Source organism: Hyperolius riggenbachi, chromosome 10 (genome assembly GCF_040937935.1).
Source record: "Hyperolius riggenbachi isolate aHypRig1 chromosome 10, aHypRig1.pri, whole genome shotgun sequence".
NCBI classification, from domain to species: Eukaryota; Metazoa; Chordata; class Amphibia; order Anura; family Hyperoliidae; genus Hyperolius; species Hyperolius riggenbachi.
Genome location: NC_090655.1, coordinates 15,333,595 through 15,352,677, shown reverse-complemented (window position 1 = coordinate 15,352,677; position 19,083 = coordinate 15,333,595). Strand labels below are relative to the sequence as shown.

The following is a 19,083-nucleotide window of genomic DNA, read 5'->3' as shown; positions in this document are numbered from 1 at the left end:
AGCATTACATTAAAAAGTGTTTTAACATAGCTCCCAACTGTCCCTCTTTCTGAGGGACAGTCCCTCTTTGGGAGCGTAGGAAAGGAATCGGCGCGGGAGACTTGGGCGCAGGATACAGCCGGTATATGGCTGATCCTGCTGCTGCACAAGTCCGGGCCACGCTAAATACTATTCCCCCTCCAGGCCGCCTTGGATGGTGGGGAATGAAATAATTCGGCTTCCAGCTATTGCTGGAGGCTGAATTACAGTGTTTTAAAATGAACTTCAGCTCCGTCTTCTGACGGGCAGCACTGAAGTTATTCCCAGTGTGCCCAAGTCTCCTGCGCTGGATTCACTGTGTTCGCTTTGGGAACCCATTCCCAATTGTCCCTCTTTCAGGACTGATGTACAGATTTATGCAAATATGTACTTTTCCTGCTAAAAATGTATTTATATTGTGGGAAGAAAGAGCATAGGAGAGACCGGCACTACTGCAAAAACGGTGGTTTATTGTGTGCAAAAATTCAATGCAAGTGCCATTGCAAAACACACATGAAAAGCATGATGCTAGATCAGGAACGTACCATATACAGGGCAGCCTCCATAGATGTGCAGACGTGCGCGAAATGGCCGTCAGGCTTAATGCACCCAGCACCCACCGCACCAACCACAGCCCTATATATGGTACGTTCCTGATCTAGCGTCATGCTTTTCATATGTGTTTTGCAATGGCACTTGCATTGAATTTTTGTACACAATAAACCAGCATTTTTGCAGTAGTGCCGGTCTCTCCTATGCTCTTTCTTCCCACAGTATATCTATTTACTGTTTACCAGAGCACACTGCAGCTGGCGCTGAATGGGCGGCAGGAGCACACTGCGCACCACAACACAGCTCGATGAGGGTAGATCAGCTGTAGTGCCAGCCTACTATACTTCTCCCTTTGCCTAAAAATGTGTTTCATTGGCTCCCAACTTTATTCCCATCATTTAAAATGTAAAGGATGGGAATAAAGTTGGGGACCAATTAAACAATTTAAAGTTTAAATTGATATATTTCTTCATTTGAAATGCTAATCTGAAGAAAAACTAGCAATGTTAGAAAGAACAGGTGTGGTTTGAATTCTAAAACTACATCTTTTGCTTTTTTAGTGGCATGCGTGGCTAGAGGCGTGGCTAGGGGTGTGGCAGGGGTGTGATAAGAGGTGTGGCAGGGGTCTTAAAGTGTCCCTATTTCTTATCTCAAAATGTTAGGAGATATGCTTTAAAATCACCAGAAATGGCTCTGGGAAACGCTGTTGAAATTGCTACAAAAAGCACTTAGTGATTGCAGTTGCATTTTGCGATTTTTAGTGGGCCCCAGTAAATATTCCATGATGGAACTCTCCCTGGTTAGAGCAGGTTGCAGAGGTGCCATCATGAAGCCACTATGCCTCCCTTTATAAGTAAGTGGAACTGTCATCTCTGTGCAATTAGATTAGTTGATAATTTATAAACCTATCCCCCCTCCCCTTACTGCAAGTTAAAGAGAAACTTTAACCAAGGAGTAAACTGCATCCCAGTCAGTGGCTAACTCCCCTTTTCCCATGAGAAATCTTTAACTTGTCTCGAATAGATCAATGGGTGGTCCATATGGCTGATACTGGTTGCTTGGCAGTTGAAAAAAGTTATTTCCCACAATTCAATGAGGTTCACAGACAGGAAACTGTCAGGACCATGGTGATGACATCACACTGTAGGAGAGGTTTCGCCACAATATCAGCCATACAGACCCCCCTGATGATCCGTTGGAGGAAAGGTTAAGATTTCTCACGTGAAAGGGGGTATCCGCTATTGATTGGGATGGAGTTAAGTCCTGGGCTACAGTTCCTCTAACCACTACACCCCATAGGGGTTTTTACCCTAACGGACAAGAGCAATTTTCATCTGTCAACGCTCCTCCCTTTTATTCACCAATAACTTTATTACTACTTATTACAACAAAATGATCTATACCTTGGCTTTCTTTGGGTAGTACATTTTGCTAAGAATTATTTTATTCTAAATGCATCTTAATGGGAATAATACGAAAAAAATGGAAGAATTTCATTATTTCTCAGTTTTCGGCCATTATAGTTTTAAAATAAGACTCTCTCTAGTGGATAAAACCCACACATTTTATTTGCCCATTTGTCCCGATTATTAAAGGAAACCAGAGATGAACGCTTTGGCACAAAATAAACATATCCCGCGATAGATTTTACAAAATAAATACTATACCTGGTATTTCAGCCCCTCTGGGGTGCAGTTTTTGCAGTTTTTGTGGTGCAGATTAATAGTCAGGAAAGTGAGTGGAGCCTATAATAGCCAATTTTACACTGTTAATAGCAGATGCCTCAAACCTGCTACAGTTGGTCATTCGGTGACTGGGGTCCAAATGCTGGAGAGGGGCGGAGCCACAAACCGCCAATCTGATTTATTTAATTTTTATGGGAATATACAAATGATTGATGCCAAAGCTCACAAACTTGGTCACCGAGTAAATTGTATGTTAGGGTTGGAAAAAGTGGGTGGAGCCAACACCAGCCAAATACATACCTGGGCAACTCGGGGTTATCAGCTAGTATTATACAGTATATACTGCTTCTGTTTCATCTAATACATTCAGTTAACCTGTCCAGGGCTGGTCAGGGCACTATACATTGTATACTGTTTGTGCTGCATCTATATGTTCTATTTGCCTTCAAAGGTTTTTACTAAAACAACTGAAAAAAAATTCCCAACAACTTCATACATCTTGAGAAGTTACAATGTAACAACAACGTAACAACAACACTTGTTTTGATGCATCTATTAACCCTGCCAGTGCTTGCTGGGGCTCTATTGATTGCATACAATTTCTTCTGCATTCCGTTAACCCTCCCAGTGCTGAACAGGTCACATACTGTGTTTGCTACAAACTGTACATTTTATTAACCCTTCCAGTGCTAAAGGAGGCTAGGCTTCTGCATGGGTCTGTCTGTGTCTCTGTGAACAGTCAGTCTGTCTCTGTGGACTGCATCTGTGTGTCTCTTTGGACTGTGTCTGTCACTTTTGACTGCGCCTGTCTGTCTGTGGATTGCCTTTGTCTGTCTCTACGAACTGCATCTGTCCTGTCTTTGTGGGCCGTGTCTGTCTGTCTGTGGATTATGTTTGTCTGTCTCTGCAAACTGCATCTGCCCTGTCTTTGTTGGCTGTGTCTGTCTGTCTTGTCTCTGTGGTTTGCATCTGTCTCTGTGGACTGCGTCTTTCTGTCTCTGTGGACTGCGCCTGTCTGTCTCTGTGGACTGCGTCTGTCTGTCTCTGTGGACTGCGTCTGTCTGCCTCTGTGGACTGCATCTGTCTGCCTCTGTGGACTGTGTCTGTCTGTCTCTGTGGACTGCGTCTGTCTGTCTCTGTGGTTTGCATCTGTCTCTGTGGACTGCGTCTGTCTGTCTTGTCTCTGTGGACTGCATCTGTCTGTCTGTGGATTGCGTCTGTCTGTCTCTGTGGTTTGCATCTGTCTCTGTGGACTGCGTCTGTCTGTCTCTGTGGACTGCGTCTGTCTGTCTCTGTGGACTGCGTCTGTCCGTCTCTGTGGACTGCGTCTGTCTGCCTCTGTGGACTGCGTCTGTCTGTCTGTGGATTGCGTCTGTCTGTCTCTGTGGTTTGCATCTGTCTCTGTGGACTGCGTCTGTCTGTCTCTGTGGACTACGTCTGTCTGTCTCTGTGGACTGCGTCTGTCTGCCTCTGTGGACTGCGTCTGTCTGCCTCTGTGGACTGTGTCTGTCTGTCTCTGTGGACTGTGTCTGTCTGTCTCTGTGGACTGCGTCTGTCTGTCTCTGTGGTTTGCATCTGTCTCTGTGGACTGCGTCTGTCTGTCTTGTCTCTGTGGACTGCATCTGTCTGTCTGTGGATTGCGTCTGTCTGTCTCTGTGGTTTGCATCTGTCTCTGTGGACTGTGTCTGTCTGTCTCTGTGGACTGCGTCTGTCTGTCTCTGTGGACTGCGTCTGTCTGTCTCTGTGGACTGCGTCTGTCTGCCTCTGTGGACTGCGTCTGTCTGCCTCTGTGGACTGCGTCTGTCTGTCTCTGTGGTTTGCATCTGTCTCTGTGGACTGCGTCTGTCTGTCTCTGTGGACTGCGTCTGTCTGTCTCTGTGGACTGCGTCTGTCTGTCTCTGTGGACTGCGTCTGTCTGCCTCTGTGGACTGCATCTGTCTGTCTGTGGATTGCGTCTGTCTGTCTCTGTGGACTGCGTCTGTCTGTCTCTGTGGACTGCGTCTGTCTGTCTCTGTGGACCAGGGCTGGCGCTATAATAAGGGCAAACAAGGCCAGTATGTCCCACCCTCTGGCTATACTAAACAATGGGTGCAAGACTGAAATTCTTCTGCTGCCAGGGTTAATGCAGAATATGGGCAGCAGGAGCATCGGGGTCACATACATTACCTCTGCAGCAAGCACATTGTTCATCTACCTTCCACCAGGTATCCTACCATTTCTTTGGCTACCCTGCAGTGGATTTTTTTTTTTTGGGGGGGGGGGGGATTGATTGGGGGGGCCTCATATTAATTGTTGCCCCCGGGACTCCATTGTAGCTAGAACCGGCCCTGCCCTTGGCATTCCTTTTCTTCTGTATGTTTCTTCCTGTAGTTGAATCCATAGCAACACAGTCCGAAAGATCAGGATCTAATTGCTGGGAACATTTATGACATGTGCCAGGACAAAGTCCAGCGGGATGACTAGCTAGAAATATTAAATCCAGCCGTGTGCCGTCACTGTGTAGTTACAGCTGCAGTCTTTAGGGACAGGGGTGGCCTAGATCAGAGGAGTAGACCAGAAAGGGAGATCAACCATAAGATGCCATCAAAGCAGAAGACTCTGCTGTTCTTCGCTGGTTTTGTATCAAGCCTGGGGTCCTTCGCTATCATCTGCACCTGTCTCGGCACTCAGGAGTGGGTCTTTAGCAAGGTCCAGTTCTCAAGCACTCCGACTTCAACGGGGAATTATTCTGGAATTGCCTCTGTAGAGCTTGGCCTCTTCAAGGGAGGATACCAGAAAGATATCACTGAAGGCGTTGGACTGGGAACTCCATGGACGTCGGCTGACGGTAACTCTTGAGGGTGTTTTTGTTCTCTAGATACAGCTGAAATATATGTTAGTGTTATATTCAGGGGCGTAACTACAGGGGAGCTGCCCTGCGACTGTAGGGCGTCCCAGATCTAAAGGGGGCCCCCACTACTTCACTCCCACTGATAAAAGGGTCCATCCTTCAGATCAGGAGTTTTTGCGGCTACATTTGTTATAGGTGTGAAGATTACGTTGTCCACACTTGTTTCATGACCCTTGTAAGATGGACCACCAGGCTTTGAGGGGCACCAGGTGTAGGCAAGAGAAATGGTGTGAACATTACAGTGGGGCCCCATGATTATTAGTTACGCCCCTGGTTATATAAATACTGGAAATAAATTAGGCAGAGTGCCATGTCATTATTAATGCTGTTTGTGGCATTGTTGGCCCAGGATTCACCTCACTTCCTGTCACTATTACACCAAGGGCTTCAAAACACCTCTCCAAGATTTCCCACCGTTTTCCCACCAACCTTCATTCTCAGTTAGCATGGTTAGTGGCATGTGCCCCGTATCAGTCCTCCCATGCCCTAAATCCCAGCCAGCAACCCCACCTAGTCACTTATCTTCAACATGTTGTTACATCATTGCCTTTTATAATTGTTCAGTCCAGATAGCCACAAATGCCAAAACTAGTGTAAGGTGTTTTATTCCATGTGGGGGGAGGGGCAAGGCCGGCGCTGCCATTGAGGCAAAAAGGACAGTTGCTCCAAGGCCTCGACCACTCCAGAGGCCCCTGCATCACCGGACCCCCCAGGTGGTCTCCCCCTGACTGCTCCCGTGGCCCCCGCATGTTCCGTAGCTCAGCTACCTTGTGATATCTCACCTGTCCAGGCAGCTGCTCCATTCTGATCTCCATCTTCAGCCACGCTGCTAACCTCTATTCCTTCCACATGTTATTTACACACATAACATGCAGCAAATGGAGAAGAGGCAGGCAGCGTGGCTAAAGACGGAGACCAGAATGGAGCAGCTGCCGGCAGAGGTAAGTTATCACAAGGTAGCTGAGCTACGGAACATGCAGGGGCCACAGGGAGACCACTGGGGGGGTTCCGGTGGAGTTGCAAGTCGCCGCAGAAGCCGCGCGGTAACGTAGTTCAGCGTCAGATTGAGAACTTCCAGCGGACTGCCCCATTGACTTGCATTAGGCAAGCGCAAGACGCGTAAAACGTGCGCAACGCAACGTCCCAGTGTGAAAGTGCCCTCAGGGTTTTCTTTGTTTTCAAAAGCATTTTGTGAACAGCAGTTGCTAAACCCAACTGCTGTTAGGGAGGCTGGCATCTTAAGGTGTCCATAGATCTAGCAATGTATGGGCAGATTCGACCAAGAGACAAAGCTCTCTCTTATCGAATCTGATAAGAGATCTGTCAGCTGCCCATACACCACAAACCGATTCCTAATCAATTTCAGCATGAAATCGATCTGGAATCGGCCCTGTGCGCCATCCGCCGCTGAGCCCCCCTAATTTAATGTCCCCCCGTGTAAAGTATACATTACCTGACCACAGAGGCGTAGCTAGGGCTTTCAGCGCCTGTGGACAAAGACTGTTAATGCGCCCTGTAAGGGGGGTCCGCTCCAAAAAAGGGGGCGTGGCTATGCAACAGAATAGGGGCATGGCAATGGGTGGGGCCAAATATACATGACCTTAGCAGTGGTGTAAAAGGACTGCCAGGGAAGTTTGAGCTCTGCCATAGTGTTTCCCCCAAAATACATTTAATCTGACAGCATTTCACCACAAATACATGTAATATGGCAGAGGTTCCTCCAAAATACAGATAATTTGGCAATGGTTCCCCCAAAAATAGACATAATCTGGCAGCAGTGGTTCCCCCAACATACACATAATCTGGCAGCAGTTCCCCCAAAATAGGTGCCCCCAGTATAGGTAAACAGGTCTATAGGTGTCCCCAGTGGAAGTAACCAGGCCTATAGGTGTCCCCAGAATAGGTAGCCAGGTGTATATATGTCCCCAGTATAAGTAGCCAGGGGTATATGTGCCCAGTATAAGTAGCCAGGTGTATATGTGTGACCAGTATAAGTAGCCAGGTGTATATATGTCCCCAGTATAAGATGCCAGGGGTATATGTGCCCAGTATATGTAGCCAGGAGTATACAGTATGTCCCCGGTATAAGTAGCCAGGGGTATATGTGCCCAGTATAAGTAGCCAGGTGTATATACTGTATGTCCTCAGTATAAGTAGCCAGGGGTATATGTCCCCAGTATATGTAGCCAGCAGTATATGTCCCCAGTATAAGTAGCAAGGGGTATATGTGCCCAGTATATGTAGCCAGCAGTATATGTCCCCAGTATAAGTAGCCAGGGATATATGTGCCCAGTATATGTAGTCAGGGGTATATTTGCCAAGTATATGTAGTCCGGAGTATATGTCCCCAGTATAAGTAGCCAGGGATATATGTGCCCAGTATATGTAGTCATGGGTGTATATGTCCCCAGTATAAGTAGCCAGGTGTGTATATATGTTCCCAGTATAAGTAGCCAGGGATATATGTGCCCAGTATATGTGGTCAGGGGTATATGTCCCCAGTATTAGTAGCCAGGTGTATAGATGTCCCCAGTATAAGTAGCCAGGGGTATATGTCCCCAGTATATGTAGTCAGGGGTATATGTCCCCAGTATTAGTAGCCAGGTGTATATATGTCCCCAGTATAAGTAGCCAGGAGTATATGTGCCCAGTATATGTAGTCTGGAGTATATGTCCCAGTATAAGTAGCCAGGGATATATGTGCCCAGTATATGTAGTCAGGGGTATATATCCCCAGTATATGTAGCCAGGAGTATATGTAGGCAAGGGTATATGTGCCCAGTATAAGTAGCCAGGGGTATATGTCCCCAGTATAAGTAGCCAGGGGTATATGTGCCCAGTATATGTAGTCAGGGGTATATGTCCCCAGTATAAGTAGCAAGGGGTATATGTGCCCAGTATATGTAGGCAGGGGTATATGTCCCCAATATAAGTAGCCAGCTGTATATATGTCCCCAGTATAAGTAGCCAGAGTCATATGTACCCAGTATAAGTAGCCAGGGGTATATGCCCCCAATATAAGTAGCCAGCTGTATATATGTCCCCAGTACAAGTAGCCAGGGGCATATGTACCCAATATAAGTAGCAAGGGGTATATGTGCCCAGTATATATAGGCAGGGGTATATGTCCCCAGTATAAGTAGCCAGGGGTATATGTGCCCAGTATATTTAGGCAGGGGTATATGTCCCCAGTATAAGTAGCCAGGTGTATATATGTCCCCAATATAAGTAGCTAGGGATATATGTACCCAGTATAAGTTGCCAGGGGTATATATGTCCCCAGTATAAGTAGCCAGGGATATATGTCCCCAGAATATGTAGCCAGGTGCCCCCCCCCCCCCCCAGCGGGAGGGCAGAGAAGAGGGAGAGCTGTGGACACCGCGGTGGGGAAGGGGGGAAGTCTCGCCCCCTTTCCCTCACCTTAGGGCTCACCCTCTCTCTCGCTCCCCCTGCAGATATGAGCAGCGGGCGCAGAACACTTACTCCATTCACGCGGAGAAGACAGATCTGTGCTCCGCTAATCTGGTCTAGACTAGACCAGATTAGCAGAGCACAGATCTGTCTTCTCCACGTGAATGGAGTAAGTGTTCTGCCGCCCGCTGCTCATATCTGCAGGGGGAGCGAGAGAGAGGGTGAGCCCTAAGGTGAGGGAAAGGGGGCGAGACTTCCCCCCCTTCCCCACCGCTGTGTCCACAGCTCTCCCTCTTCTCTGCGCTCCCGCTGGGGGAAAATAAATAAATTAATTAAAAAAACACAGGTCATGGCTGGGCATCCCTAGGGACCCAGCGCCCGGGGGCACGTGTCCTACCCCGCCCACCCCAAGCTACGCCCCTGCCTGTCCGCAGCCTCCACTTGTCCCCACAGGCTTCCGGGATTCCTTTTCCTCATACGCGCGCCTCACGTGGTTTCCTAAGAATGGTTTCTTCGATCGTTAGGAAATTGCACGCCGTTCCCACAGCGCACCCGACCAACCAACTTCGGCCCGACGCCTTGCAGCATTCACGATCAACAATGTGACCAATTTCCGTCCCGAATTTGGTCGCTTTCTCGGTCGAGCATGCACTTGGCAGCATCGATTTTCATCCAATTTGATTAAAATAATCAGATTGGATGGTCGATCGGCCGCCGAGTCGCCTGATGTATGGCCACTATTCTGGCAGCTAGACTTGCCATTCAGGAAATGCTTTTGAAAACAAAGAAAACTATGAGAATCCCCCATGAGGAGATGGAATTGTCCAAAACTTGTTGATTCTGTCAGATTTATGGTAACTGCTTACTTTTTTCACTGGAGTGGTCCTTTAAAGGGACTTTAAATAGTAAAAAAAAAGCAAGCCTGGACTTGCCTGGGGCTTCCTTCAGCCCCCCGTAGCCCACGAGGCCCTTCTGTGTCCTCTGGATCACCTGCATGGTCCCACCGGTGGCTCCGTAAACCTGGCATCTTCAGCCAAAGTCACACATGTGCCCCCGGTGCCATCACATGCCTGTTGCCGTAATGGTCCTGCACATGCGCAGTACTCGAAAGACTGAAGTGCGCATGCGCAGGACCCTTACGGCCACAGTCGCAATGACCTGCTGGGAGTCTGGACGGACAGCATTGCGCCACTTTGCCCGAAGTTGCCAGGTTTACTGAGCCGCCAACGGGCCAGAGGACAATGAAGGACCTCGCGGCCATAGGTAAGTCCAGATTTGCTTTTTTTTTACCGTGCTCAGTGTCCCTTTAAGTATGTAAGCTTTTTAGTTTGTAAACATCGCAGTGCAGAGTTTTAAACATTTGTACAGAAATGCCACCATTGCACTGCACACTCCTGTACTTTATACTATAATCACTGATACGGTGTTCATGATTGTTGGGTCATTCCTATCTTTCCTCTCATTTCAGTGTTTGACGTGTTAAATAGCACCACGATTAAAGTCTCCCACATCATCGTCATCTTCTTCCTGGTGGCCGCCCTCATCTCCTGCTTCTTGGGATTGGCGACCACATGCCTGAACAGCGTCAGCAACCCCTACCTCACCTTCCTGGGTCCGCTGGGGGTTTATGTCTGGTCTTCCATAAACGGTAAACACACACAGAGCGGAGAACCTCATAAAGTGATATGGAAAAAAGAAAAAAATATTTCTACTGGTTTCCATCTTTACTGTTTCTCTACGATGCCAAAAGTGACATCACTTCTGCCCTTTTCTCTTTTTTTCCTTCAATCCAGCTCAGTGTTAATTTTCTCTCCCTACTGCCACAGCTGAATGTCCCTCCCATAGCAAACATTACCTAGACAACAGGCTTACATCACTGTGTAAACCTTTCAAAGGGTTAGGGAGATTCAATAACCTTCTGGTCATAAGCTGGCCATACACTGGCCCGATTTGCCGCCGATTCGACAGCAGATTCGATCACTGGGAATGCACCCGCCGATCCGATTTCCTCCCGAAATCGGATCGGTCCGTCGATCGCGCCGTGCGGGTTACTTCTGTCGATCGCCCGCGGGTAGGGAGCGCGTCGCTAGCGGCGGCCGATCCGATACAGTTATACATTACCTGACGCTGGCTCCCGGGCATCTTCTCCGCGTCTTCTCCGCATCTTCTCCGCGCTTCTCTCTTGCTTCCATCCCAGCGTACATTAACTTCCTGTGTCACTCCAGTGACCAGGAAGTTCAAATAGAGGGCGCTCTATTTGAACTTCCTGGTCACGGAGTGACACAGTGTACGCTGGGATGCGGTGCTGGGTGCAGCGCGGAGGAGAGGACCCGGAGCCAGCTTCAGGTAATGTATGCAGGGGGGGGGGGGGACAGGCGGCAGCGGCGGCTCCACAGATTGTGATCGGTTTCAGGCTGAAACCGATTCACAATCTGTTTGCAGTAAAGGCAGCCATACGATCCCTCTCTGATCAGATTCGATCAGATAGGGATCTGTCAGCTGGTCGATCTAATGGCAAATCGACCAGTGTATGGCTACCTATAGTGTCCTTAAGGTGGCCATACGCTGGCCGATTTGCCATCAGATCGACCAACAGATAGATCCCTCTCTGATCGAATCTGATCAGAGAGGGATCGTATGGCTGCCTTTACTGCAAACAGATTGTGAATCGATTTCAGCATGAAACCGATTCACTATCTGTGAAGTTGCCGCCGCCTCCCCCCCCTGCGCATACATTACCTGCCCCGCCGGCGTGTGTCCCCGCTGTCACCGCTGCGCCATCTCCGCTGGGTTCCGGCAGGTTTCACTTCTTCCTGTCTGGGGAAGTTTAAACAGTAGAGGGCGCTCTACTGTTTAAACTTCCTGTTCGGGACAGGAAGAAGTGAAGCCTGCCAGAACCCAGCGGAGATGGAGCAGCGGTGACAGCGGGGACACACGCCGGCGAGGCAGGTAATGTATTGCCGCTAGCGTCGGTCGTCGGAAATTTGAATGCCGCTATCGATGCACTCCCGACCCGCCGGTGATCGAGCGAAATCTTCTGCATGGACAGATCGACAGGAATGATCGATTTCGGATGGAAATCGATCATTCGGTCAGCGTTTGCGCAACGATTTCACAGCAGATTTGATCACACTGATCGAATCTGCTGTATATCGGCGGGAAAATCGTTAGGTGTGTGGGCCCTTTTAGTGTCTTATCCAAAATAGAAAGCTATCTGTTATTTGCTTGCTGAGATAAGCTTGTTACCATAGCTAAAAAAGGTCAAGGAAAAAAAGAATCCTGCTGGCACTGCACCATTGCTGTAGTTGAAGGAAACCAGAGACGAGAGATACTTACCTTTTTAAACATACCGGGGGCTTCCTCCAGCCCCATGGGCACGGATCTCTCCCACCCCGCCGTCCTCTGCTGCCTGCAGCTCCGGTATTGGGTCCCGTAACTTCCTCCAGTTGCGGCTAGTCTGCGCTAGAGGAAGTGCGCTCTTTACGTATTTCCCCAGCAGCTGCTGGAGAGATACGTAAATAGCGCTTTTTACTTGCGTCAGGCAGAATTTCAGTTTCTCCCTGCATCAGTGAGAGTTTGCTGGTTAGATCAGTGTTGTTGTGCTTATCCCCCCTCTTTCTCGGGTGTGATGTCACCTCCGCACACGGCTTGCTTTGTAGAAACTGAGGTATAATCAATAACGGCTCACAGAGAGACATCTCTATCTTTATTGGCGCCATAATAATGATGACGGATGTGAACACACCCTGGAAACACACATGAGCGAGACAGACAAAGCTCGGTCACAGGGCATTCTGGTACAGGAGGGACGATAGACAAACATTTCACATGGACTCCCACCAAAAAGCAAGCACCGCCATGTGGTGAAAATCTTGTACTGCATTTTCCACAGGAAAGGGGAAATAATGAGCACAATGCATAGCGTCTTAAAGCGGAATATAACCCTGCATTTCAACTTTGCTCTAAAACATTATTTACAGCATATCATATGCAAAAAGCATTTTTTTTTTACTAGACCAGCATTGGAAGGGTTAAACACAGAGGTTTTAAGTTCCGTGCAGACATTCAGATGGTTACATTCTATTTAGTTAGTGTGTAACTGTTTATCAATAGATACATCTCTTTGACTGTCCTCCAAGCTCCTTCTCAGTGAGAGAGATGAGTCATAATAAACACATATTTGTAAACAAAAAGTATCTAACTCAAGTTCGGATTCGGTTGCAGAAATCTCTAGGGACTTTAAAGCCCTGTGTAACCCTTCCAATGCTGGTCTAGTAAAAAAAAAAATGCTGGTTGCATATAATATACTGTAAATAATGTTTTAGAGCAAAGTTGAAATGCAGGGTAATATCTCACTTTTGAAAAAGTTTACAAACAAGTTTTCAAAAAAGTACTTTTTATCATAAAGGACTCATAGCTCCCAACTGTCCCTCTTTGGGAGCCCTGTCCCCCTGTCCACCTCATTTGTCCCTCTTTAAGGACTTTGTCCCTCTTTCTATGTAAATATATATATTTCTCTACTAAAATGTGTTTGATTGACTCTAAACTTTATTCCCATCCTTTCAATTGATATATTACTAATTGTAAAATGTTAATATGAAGGAAAATGAACCAGGATAGAAAAGAACCAGTGTGGTTTGAAATATAAAACATATTTTTTTAATGAAATCTTTATGGTATGCGTGACTAGGGGTGAGCGGGGACCGAATCAGGGGTGTGGCAGGGGCGTGGCTTAAAGAGACACTGAAGCGGGAAAAAAAATATGATATAGTGAATTGGTTGTGTACTATGAATAATTACTAGAAGATTAGCAGCAAAGAAAATATTCTCATATTTTTATTTTCAGGTATATAGTGTTTTTTCTAACATTGCATGATTCTATAATATGTGCAGATTACACAACACTCAGCATTCAAAATGATTCTTTCAGAGCAGTCTCTGAACTAATGACCTCTCCTCTGGCAGAGAAAAAGTAAATAGTTCAGGAACAGTTGAAGTAATAAAAGTCAGAAGACAGACCTCTCCAAGGAGGAGCGGGCATGCAGCAGTGGGGAGAAGGGCCTCCTTCAATGCCAAACCCACTGCGTACTACATACTGTGCGCAGTGCACGGAATTGAGTGCTAAATAGAATTGGAGATTGATGTCCTGTGTGTGTGTGTGGGGGGGGGGGGGGGGGTGCGCTTAGGCTTACTGCACCTCCCGTGGTCTGGCGGTGCGATAAGCCTAACCATAAGCCTAACCATAAGGCACTGTAGGCACGTGCCTACAGGTGCCTGATGATGAAAGGCATCTCACTCCCCACACTCTGAGAGCCTCCCTCCCTCCTTCATTACCTATCAGGAGTTCAGAGCATGTAAATGAGGGGTTACTCATCCTGCTCTCTGGTAGTAGAGAACAGAGGTGCCAGCAGGATAAAAATGTCTAAACACTTTAAAAATGCTTGGGAGGCAGCAGTGGACATACCTCCAAGAAGCAGACATGGTAACTGTCAATTTTGACAAAACAAATGTATTGTATATTCCCCAAGAAAGATGCAACACGCTTCGCAGGTATAGCCCGCTTCATCAGGGGCATAGACAGAATCCAGTCAGGAGCATGAAGAGCGCCTCTGTTCTCTACTACCAGATTTGTGTCCACCCTTGGTGGAGGGGTGATCTACCCCTTTCTTTCCGATCTACAGAGAGCGACTTCTTAATCCTGACTCCTGAGTGAGGACAGGATAATCTCCACACCTGCATGTACAGTGGTTGCCTGGAAGGTAAACCTGGTTTGTGAGTATCTTATTCTCACATTCAATTTTCCCTTGTTATTCAATACATACTACACTATATCGGGCTTTCGGTGTTCTTTTATATCATCCCGCTCTCTGCATTTCACTGACGAGATCTTCCTTCAGTCGGGGGCACCTCTAAGGCCCCGTTCACACTACATGTTTTGCCGTCCGGATTTCGGTAACGCATGCAAGAGGCAGACATCAGAAAGTGCATAAACTGCACTGTCTGATGTTCACACTGCATGCGTTCCGGACCAGTGCAGTCCGGGAACGCATGCTGCACGCATTTTTTAACAAAACGCACGGCTGACCCATTCATAGTGTTGAGCCGAAATTTTCGAAATTTCGCGTTACTATAATTACGCATGCGAAATTTGCTATTACGATGCAAAATTATGGTAGCGTAATTGCCATTAAAATCGTAATTGAAAATACCGTAAGCGTAATTTTCAACGCGTAATGTCGCGTTTTGTTCATATCGTAATTTCGCGTTAACCATAACGTAATTTCGCGTTAAACCATAACGTAATTTCGCATTTCTTCGTAATTTCGCGAATTTCGTAATTACTTATTAGCAGGGCTGCTCGCGAATTTTCGCCGAAGGCATTTTTGTCTGCATGCCGAATTTTGATGCGAAATATCACTACATGGCGAATTTTATATGCGAAATAGCATTCCGTAACGCGAAAACGACGCGAAAATTAACGCTTACAGTAATATGAACTATCGCGAAATTACGTTATGTAACTACGCTTACAAACGGTTGCATGCAAGGCAAACGTAATTTCGCGATACCCACTGTAATGCGAAAATTACGCTTACGCGGAATTTCGCGAAATCCTTCTTCATTACGATTATGTACTTACGGCCATAATCGTAATTACACTAATTACGCGAAATTTCGCGAAATCGTAATTAAGTCATTACGCTCATCTCTATTCACTTTAAGTGAATGCGATCAGCCATGCAACGCATACAAACGCAGATGGCATGCGATCCGAAGCGTTATGTTCCAATCGCACGGCCATCTGAGTTTGATGATGTGAACGTGGCTAGCTACTTAATTCTGAGGTTCCTCTAGCTACATAATACTTAGTGGCACCCCTAGCTACATGACATTGGGGGTCCTTCTGGCTAACTAATGCTATGGGGCACCTGAAGCTACCTATAATGGGCAAGGGAAGTAAGGGAGAAGTGAGCTGAGACAGCCAGCACACTTGCGGTGGAGCTTGGTGGGGTTCGTAGGTTCATGAGGGGTGAAGTCTAAGGTGCCAGGAAATCTGTGCCTATGGGCTCCTGTGGTGTAAATCCAGACCTGAGTCCAGGCAAATAAGAGTAAGATCTTTATGTACCCTGGATTGGCCAACATTTTTTAGTTAAAACATCCGCTAAAACTGTATGTGTTGAGTGGGAAGTGTGTGTGTGTGTGGTGTGTGTGTGTGTGTGTGTGTGTGTGTGTGGTGTGTGTGTGTGTATGTGTATGTGTGTGTGTGTGTGACTGTGTGTGTGTGTGTGTGTGTGTGTGTGTGTGTGTGTGTGTGTGTGTGTGTGTGTGTGTGTGTGTGTGAAAGGGGGGGGGGGGGGAGGGGGTTGTAAGCGTTCGGATGAGCAGTGGTGAGCAGCGACTTCTGTGGTGGTTGGCTTTTTCAAAACTGTTTCCATTTGTGGCAAGAGGACATGTGCACGACCACCAAGAAACAGAAAGTGAGGGAGAGATTTCCCATCTAGAACACAGACAAGATATAAAAGCCACACAGGTCTAACCCTTCCTGTGTTGGCACCCCTGAGTACCAATAGCGCTCCAGGCGACGGCTTCTAATGTCTTTGGTCAACAACTGCCCTGCCCTACCACTTTTCTATCAAAGAATAAGAAAAAAAAGTTTTGAAGAGTTCCAGTTTTGAAGTATTGTTTATTTTATTAACTTTTTATTTCTTCACCCCCTCTAGGGATTCTAGTCCTGCTTGCTATGATTGTCTATGCTATCAACATAGAGGTGAACAAGCTGCCGAGGGAGCTGGTGAAAGCCATGGACATGGGAAGCGATGAGTTTAGCAGCAGTCAGAACACATACGGCTACTCGTACTGGCTCCTCCTCCTCAGTATATTCCTGAGTATGTGCACCATCGGGGTCATCTACTACTACCAACACATCCGCTACAGCCAGCAGAAACAACAGGAGAGGCCGATGGAGTCCGCCAGCAAGGACGTCATCTTATTCTGAGAGCAGAGGCTGGGGTCACCGCAAGCCTGGCCAGGGACTTATCAGTTAATTGCTTCCACGATAAATCGGCAAGACGGTCTGCGGAGAACAGTTCCAGGCCAGAGAGGCATGTGTGCGAATGTAAAACTCTAACAACCCTAGAATGAGGAGATTCCACCAGCGAATAGACTCTAACTGCTTCTACGCACTCATTTACAGCATATTAAAGTATTATTTTTGCAGTAAACTTCTACAAGGTCTTTTATAAAATTTACGTTGAAAGCTTATATAGGCTTTTACTTACAGAAACACTACAGAAAGTCACTAGGGGGCGCTGAAGAGGAGTACAATCTAATCTATTAAAGCTAAATTGTAAATACACAATTTGATAGGTTAACTAAAGGAGGGCCTGAATGTTCTATTTTTTGGTGGTGAGGCTTCTTCAGGTAAAAGTCCTGTTTTAAAACTTTGGTCATATCATCTTAGACAACAGAGCTGAGGTGATCAACAGGCCATGTGGGATGGATGCATGGCTTAAAGGGACCTTGTAGTGGATACAAATTTACCTTATATAGGTTTTCCTAGTTCAGACAGCTGAAAATTGTTGAGATCCAACCATAGCATGGTGGGTGGTGGGATCTGCAACTGCTCCCACCTGCTCTGCTAACTCCCTCCTCCCCTCTCCCTTCTGATGAGTCATGCTGTCTGTTCGCCTCTCTGCTAACTCTGCTAGCTCCCTCCTCACCCCTCCCTTCTGATGAGTCATGCTGTTTGTTCTCCTCTCTGCTAACTCACTCCTCATCCCTCCCTTCTGATAAGTCATGCTGTTTGTTCTCCTCTCTGCTAACTCACTCCTCACCCCTCCCTTCTGATAAGTCATGCTGTCTACTCTCCTCTCTGATAACTCCCTCCACACCCTTCTCTTCTGATGAGTCATGCTGTCTGCTCTCCTCTCTGCATACTCCCTCCTCACCCCTCACTTCTGATGAGTCACACTGTCTACTCTCCTCCCTGCTAACTCCCTCCTCACCCCTCCCTTCTGATAAGTCATGCTGTCTGCTCTCCTCTCTGTTAACCTCCTCATCACCGACTCACTTCTGATAAGTCATGCTTTTTTGTCCAAGTGTCTACTGTGTCTGCTGATCTCCTGGTCTTCTTGGGCTTATTCCCAGACAACGATGAACACCAGTCTGACTTTTCTCTGCAAAGATATGAGAGCAGACAGCATGACTGTGCAGGCAAGACTGAACTCTCTGATTTTAGTGTACATTTATGGAAGTGGAAACTGTTGAGAATAAATGTTCTGATGTTACACACTTTTCAGGATGATATTTTTGATAGCAGAACGTGTATGTACAGAGCTAAGCACACAAATAACTGCTGTATTCCTTTTTTCTTACTTTGAAAAAGTTAAACATCAGGTATGCAAGTGACAGTTTCTGTGCAGTGAGACCTGGTCAGATTATAGCGGAACTCTCACTGATAAGGAACTACAACCATAAAACTCTCTTGTGGCAGTAAATGGCTTCTGAAAGCAGGAAAGAGATCAAAAGGGTCGATACATTATAGCTTTGGCCAGGGCCGGGCCGAGGCATAGGCTGGAGAGGCTCCAGCCTCAGGGCGCAGTGTAGGAGGGGGCGCAGAATTCATTCAGCTGTCATTCCTAATTGTGTTTGAAGCAGAAAAAAATAATAAAAGGGGATACATAGCAGTGACTGCAAGCCAGAGAACTACATATTAAGGTGTTGGGGAGGTTGTGGGCCCTGTGGCGCCTCTTAGTCTAATAGCAATCAGTGTGTGACGGCTGGGGTGGCAGGGATGGAGGGGCGCACTACGTGTCTCAGCCTTGGGTGCTGGAAGGACCTTGTCCCGGCTTTGGCTTTGGCATACTTCAATGAATGTGTGAGCAGAGACACAATGAAATGTAAAAACTTAAAAAGTAGATTAAAATAGAAAAAAATTGTGGATTAGGAATATAGATACGATTATTTATCTTCCTCAGTTTTATTTTCACCTCTATGTCCTTAAAGGGACCCTGACTGGTGTCAAAAAACTGAAAACTGGACTTACCTGAGGCTTCCTCCAGCCCACCATAGCCCACAAGGTTCCTGGCATCCTCCTGGCCCCCTCCACAGTCCTGCTAGCGACTCCAGTAACACGCCAACATAGGGTGCAACGGGCCGAGCACGCGCAACTTCACCTGAAGTCGGCCCATTACCGGAGCCGCCTGTGGGACCGCGTAGGGGGGCCAGAAGGATTCTGGGGACCTTGTGGACTACGGTGGGCTAGAGGAAGCCCCAGGTAAGTCCAGTTTTCTGTTTTAGGACACCGGTCTAGGTCCCTTTAAAGGATTTTTAAAAATCTTGTGCTGCTACCTGTACTATTGAAGGGCTAAATAAAAAAAAGTTTTGCTGAAAGTAAGAAAGGCAACTTTTGCACTCTCTACTCCCTGAGCCTTCATGTGGTATATTTAGAACTTTCAAATGCAAAGAACAAAATAGGTATTCAATTTGGATAATGTGGAAAAAGATTACAACTTCTGTAGAACATTT

The 19,083-nt window shown here is 47.0% G+C and overlaps 1 protein-coding gene across 1 annotated transcript; it reads left to right on the top strand.

The window, feature by feature from the left end:
• The first annotated feature begins 4,786 nt into the window (after nt 1-4,786).
• Nucleotides 4,787-18,551, top strand: CLRN3 (clarin 3). Its single transcript, XM_068257336.1, has 3 exons — nt 4,787-5,082; nt 10,025-10,204; nt 16,278-18,551. Exons 1-3 carry the CDS (start codon nt 4,833-4,835, stop codon nt 16,550-16,552), a joined length of 705 nt encoding a protein of 234 aa, XP_068113437.1. The 5' UTR covers nt 4,787-4,832; the 3' UTR covers nt 16,553-18,551.
• Nucleotides 18,552-19,083: the final 532 nt, after the last annotated feature.